We start from the raw sequence: 6,000 nt of genomic DNA, 5'->3' as shown, positions 1-6,000 counted from the left end.
TGGGAAGCATATCTAGGGGGTCAAAGTTGTTTTACATAGATATTGTAGTTAGGTCTGAAACAGCTGGCACTATTGTCAGAGGTGCTGTTATAGAAAATTAATCAGTGCCTTCTGATTAGAATCAAGCATTTGACAGGACTGGAGTATAATTAAATAATAACTACACGTATACCAACACGTTTGCTTCCCCTAGCTATGCTTCCCAGACCCCCTTAAGGATAGTATTTATTTAAGATAATAATGCAGTGTTTACCCTGAGATTACATAGTGTTAAGAGGAATCTCATTCTAGCTACTCTAGAAATGTTCACAGTGAGTCACTACTTCACAGAAAGATTGTTGGCACGGCTACTATGTCTCTCTCTCTCTCTCTCTCTCTCTCTCACACACACACACACACACACACACACACACTCAGCCCCCATTCCTGTTTACTCACTACTCTCAGAAGTTACCTTGTCGGTGGAGGAAGGAGTCGGACATTTTCATTAACACTTTCCGGCCTCCCTCCCCTCCGAAGACAGTTTTTGTCAGCGGGCGGAGACTAACTGGAAATGTAAAAGAAAGTGGATGACGCCTTACAGTTTACAGAGTGACAGCTGGGTTGGCCAATCAGGACGGGTTTCCTGATGGACGCTTTGGTCTCCTGTGGTATGTCCTTGCCCACATTTTTTTTTGTAGAACAGAGTAAGTCCAACATCAAGTTTTTCGCACGGGTTTATTATTTATTTCGTTAATTTAGCCAGACTGTGGTGCTCTGAATTGACTACTAGGAAGGTAGAAAGTTGAAGAATAGCTAGCCTACCTAGCACAAAACATCACGCTCAAGTTACAAAGATGGTATGAAAACGCTGAACAGGTAAGATTATAAACACCGCCTTGTGATTTTTCGTAATTAATTAATTAATTTTTTTAACTAATCCGTATTAAACATGTTGATATGTATTGATAAGTGCCTCAGCCATATTTAAGCAGCTAGCCTGGGTTCGTTAGCATGGCCTAGCTGAATGAGCTGCTGTTTGGTAGCGACCTCTTCTAGCACAGCTGGGTTTTGTTTGCTCCCAAAAAAGCTAGATAAAAGTAAAAAAAAAAAAAAAAAATTAAAAAAAAGTCGAAATTGTTTCTTGTTCTAGTCAGTCAAATTTTATGCGCCACAGAAAAAAAAAACTTCTCGAGCTCCCCGTTAGCAACCGGACAGAGGAGACCAAGTGGCTCTGCTTTTCATAGCGTTTCAAGCCTCTGCTTCTTTATAATGACTTCAACTGTTCGTCTTCTCCTGTAAAACCCATCAGCATAACTAAAAATATCGAGTCGAGAATAAAATATCAAATATAGGGACGAGTAATGAGTGACATGTGTTTTTCAGTGGGCTCAGGTACAATCTGTATTAGTCATATATTTATATCACTACATCCTGTGAGGCTGAAAAGACAGTTAGCGTGGTAGTATAAAAGAAATAATTCAAATAACTTGTCATTTGCTGTAATGAATGTCGTTCAGCCACAGTGTTAGGCTTTGGATAGACATCCCAGAAGTCAGTGGATAATCTCACATGGATGCTGTAGGCTTGTACCTAAGAACTGCTGCTGTAGTCAGAAAGACTGTCCTGTGTTTATCCCAGGACTCGTATTCACCATTTGCTGTTACTGAACACACCCTTTCAACACTCTTAGTGATGTTTGCTCTTATAATATAGTAGTAGAGGTTGTAGAAGAGTATTGATTTATAATCTCACTATCTAGTGTCACCCAGAAGAGAATCGGTTCCCTTTTGTGTCTGGTTCCTGTCAAGGTTTCTTCTGCACATCGTCTCAGAGAGGTTTTCCTTGCTTCTGTTGTGTCTGGATTGCTCGTTAGGGATCTAACGCTATAATATGATTCCTGCAAAGCTGCTTTGTGATAATGTCTACTGTCTAATGTTGAATGTTGTACAAATAAAATGAAATTGAAGTCTGGGATATGCATTTAAAGCTCAAACAAACGATTTTTGTAGTATTCTGAGCATCCTGAGCATTTTAATGGTTTTTCTGTGGGTGTTTTGTATGGCTTTGGCTTTGGACACACAAAACCATTTTGAGTGAAACCATTTTGGTCAGATAAATTCCTTGCTGCCTTCTCTGAGCTTGGGATACTGTCTGTGTGGAGTTTCGCATGGTCTCCTGGTGTCAATGTGAGTTTTTCTCAGGATTCTCTAGTTTCGTCCCACGTCCCAAAAACATCAGCAGGTGGATTGGCTACTCTAATATACCACTAGGTGTGAATGAGTGTATGCATGGTGACCTATACTGGACTGGCATCCCATCCAGGGTGTATTCCTACCTCACTTGCAGTGATCCTGGGACAAGCTCTGAATCCATTGTAATTCTGACCAAGATAAAGCAGTTGTGGAAGATAAATAAGTGGATTAAATAAATGCATGCTGGTCTTTAGCAGTGACTGGGGATGCACTAAGTACCACAGATCCATTACTGCTCTAAAATGCTGGAATGGTGTGAAATCCAATTATCCTATCCAATCCATTGCAATATTATGTATGTATTATATATACATATACATATATATGTGGTTTGATGTCAACTGACACAACAAACGTTGCATGTGTAGAAAGGCTATAGCTTGTTTTAAAGCATGGCATTATTGCTGTGATGTTTCATATAAATTGGCAGCAGAAGTCAGCTGGGTTACTAAGAGGTATAAGATCAGTATCAGCTATCTGGCAACATGCTAATCTCTGATATTGTATTAAAAATGGGAACAATTTAAAACCCTAACCATGACACATCACATATTCAGTTTGTTTTAACACACTGCAAGGTATGAAGCAATTACAGTGTGCAGCAATATAATTGCTTGTGTGCTTTTTTGGTCTAAATTTTGTATTTATTGTGCAATTTCCTTAAACAAGACTACTGTTTTTTTTTTTTACTGTTTTTATTTAGGCACACAAGGCTTGTTCATTCACACTTGCTGTATTACTTGTCAGTGAAACATTAATACTTTATTGGTACTTGGCCTTTGACAGCAGGATGTTTCCAATAAAATCAAGTTTTAAAGTATATGCTAGTCATGTTATTATGGAGACTTTTGTGACTGAATTTTTTTAACCTTAGCTTTGGTGGGAAATTTTTATTCAGTGTGTGTAATTTGGGAGTATAGCTAAGAAATTACTTAAGGGTAGCAAGTTTAATCAAGAGGAACAGCGTGTGCCTAAATAAGGTAACAGTGGTTGAAACTATGTTGGCTTTGCATGTAAATTAGTAAGAGCATTGTGTTCCTTCTTTACATGTTGGCTTTCATGTTTCTTCTTTCTTCATTAAAGTTCGTAAGTCACTTTATACACATTGCACTGTAGGTAATAGAAATAAGACAGGGACTTTTCTCTTTGAGCTTTTCTTTCAAACACCCCTTAACACAAAGTGGTAGCTTCCTTTCTTGCAAAGTATATAATTACAGATTGCTCTTCCAGATGCTGACGGCCGACATCATGAAGCGCATGTCACTACGTTTGTTTGGGCTTGTCTTTTTTCTGCCCTTTGGCTGTGCAGTCGGTAAGCAACTAAGGCTAAATAATAACTTTTTATCTATTTATTTCTCTCTGTAATAAAATTATAGCCCAGTGTGAGTTCCAAAGCTCAGAATGTTTAATTCTGTTTCATTTTTTTTATTAAATTGACTGAAGCTCATGCCAAATTTAATTCTTCTCTCTGTCTTCAGGTTTCTATAATAGCTGTGCAAAAATATATCCAGACTCAAGAGAGCGTATTGCAGTTGAACTGGGGAAGGAATTCACAGCTGTCTGTAATCTTCAGGAAGATTCAATATACAATGCTGATGACATTAAATGGTTCTTGGGAACTGTTGCTCTTCCACAGAAATCTTACACAAAACTAAACAAATCGGCCATTGCTGTTACTGTGAATATCAGCAGTGACATGAACGACCCATTGATCTGTAAGGCTGCTAAACAGATTTTTTCATATGAAGATCCATGCCAATATGGCATCTTCCTTGATATAGGACGTAAGTATTGGGAATCAATTCGCAATTGGGAATCAATTCTCATGCATCTACAGATCCATGTATTTCTGTACATTAGATGGGAATTAGGGAGGTGCACAGATATTTGAATGCAAGGTCAAAAATTTGAGGCTCCAAGTGCTGTTCGAGTTTTGAAATCACAATTCAGGTATTTGGTATGAATGGTCCACATGAAGTCAGTGCAAAAAATATGAAGAAAAAAAGAGGCACATCGTGGCGCAGAAGTTCATAACTAAAATATGGTTTTACTCCCGCGCAAGGGGAGAGGGTAGTTTGTTGGGACAAAAAAAGCCCTGTTGTCGCATGGAGCATTTTTTTCTGTGTATTCATTCACTGGTTTATTAAAAATAACATGCAGATATCTTTACTGACCTTACATTGTTATAAGCATTTGCTACTGAGTTCAAAGGAGGTTTTTTAATCCAGAGGGATTTTCACACCTATGTTGTGATAGTCAGAACTTTCATGCTCCTGCAGTCTGGCTACCTGCCAGAACATTGTGCTGACATTAGTAAAGTAAAGCTTTTGCTGTGCATTCAGTATTTCTGTTCATTGTTTACTGATGTTACATCTATCAAAACACAAACAGGCGCACTGCTTCTGAGAGAAGGAAAATGTAATTGCAGATAAACATTGATACAATATTATGTCATATTTAAGACGTTTTTTTTTCCTCTCTCAGTGGTTAATCAAATATCCGTTCATTAACCCTTATGGATATTCAAATTCAGAATAATAAAATTAGACAGAAGGCACATCTAATAGTGATAAATGTATCAAGTGCAGATCCAGCAAGAATAACTCACCATGTTATTTCTTTCTCACCCACATTCCGACAAAACCTATTAAAAAAAAATTTATTCCCGTTTCCTGTGCTAAGATTGGTTAGTAGTACAGTTGAGAAGCCAGACAAATGAGATGAAGAAATTTCCTCATACTCTTAAATAAAGATACTGCTCTTGAATGTTCGATCGACAGACTGCGCCTTGCAAAAACCAGACTTGCCTTGTAGTTTAATTGTCATTTAATTGGTGTGGATTGGAATAGCTGCACTATACAAAAAAATTAATAATAAATAAAAATAATCATTTTTAGCAGTTCCCATGAGATTGTTATAATAAATTGTGATTGTTGTGATTGAATGATTGTGTTAAATATTTACACATTAAAAGCATGTTCATTTTTTTTCTTTAACAATGTTATGATGTTCATGTCTTTCAGATCCTCCTTTAAAGCCAAAGGATCTGCAATGTATTGCTCTTCAAGATGGCAACAGTATTTCTCCTGAACTGTCATGTTCATGGGATCCAGGGACAAGAGACCCAATGATTCGCACCAACTATACACTTTATATAAGGTCTGTCTCGATGCATGAAATGGACTTCCAAAAGATTTTGTTTGATTGCATTTTTGTTCTGTTCTCCAATAATGTTCTCCAATTGCATTTCTTTGTAGCTTTTTTTCTATCCTACTAAATGGTACAAGTTACAAGTATTCAACACCCAACCTCACAGTCAATTTAGGGATCTTCCCCAATCACGTGCTGTTAACAGTCTGGGTAGAAGCAAAGAACGAATTGGGGGCTGCGAAATCAGACAGTCTAACTGTTGACTCTGAATATTTCGGTATGTGATAAAAATGAATACATAAATGTAATGAGAGAAATTATGTCTTTCTTATACGGTATAAAATAAATGTCTGTATCTTCTTCAAGCCAAACCAAAGCCACCTGCAAATGTAAGGATTATTCCAGAGGATGGTTTCCCAACATCTTTAATGGTGAACTGGACACATCCACTTCATGAAACAACCTTCAAGCTGAGATACCACATCAGATACTGCCAAGCAGGTTGCAGTGTTTGGCAAGAGGTAAGGAAAGAGGAAGAAGACCTGCCTCTTCTAAGTAGAGCTGTTCTTAACATGGTATAAAAAGATATAGCCTTAGCTCCAAAGCAGCTTAAGCC

At 37.6% G+C, this 6,000-nt stretch overlaps 1 protein-coding gene across 1 annotated transcript in view; it reads left to right on the top strand.

Moving 5' to 3' along the window:
- The first annotated feature begins 479 nt into the window (after window positions 1-479).
- The window catches only part of LOC113543547 (interleukin-6 receptor subunit beta), a 14,721-nt gene continuing 9,200 nt past the window's right edge, over window positions 480-6,000 (top strand). Inside the window, exons 1-6 of the mRNA XM_026941852.3 lie at window positions 480-858; window positions 3,465-3,546; window positions 3,713-4,018; window positions 5,258-5,393; window positions 5,492-5,661; window positions 5,751-5,905. Of these exons, the coding sequence (XP_026797653.1) occupies window positions 3,465-3,546; window positions 3,713-4,018; window positions 5,258-5,393; window positions 5,492-5,661; window positions 5,751-5,905 (849 nt within the window). The 5' untranslated portion in view covers window positions 480-858. The remainder of the gene's footprint in view (window positions 859-3,464; window positions 3,547-3,712; window positions 4,019-5,257; window positions 5,394-5,491; window positions 5,662-5,750; window positions 5,906-6,000) is intronic.

Source organism: Pangasianodon hypophthalmus, chromosome 17, assembly GCF_027358585.1.
Source record: "Pangasianodon hypophthalmus isolate fPanHyp1 chromosome 17, fPanHyp1.pri, whole genome shotgun sequence".
NCBI classification, from domain to species: domain Eukaryota; kingdom Metazoa; phylum Chordata; class Actinopteri; order Siluriformes; family Pangasiidae; genus Pangasianodon; species Pangasianodon hypophthalmus.
Note: the sequence above shows the minus strand (reverse complement) of the source record. Positions and strands in the feature narration are given on the sequence as shown.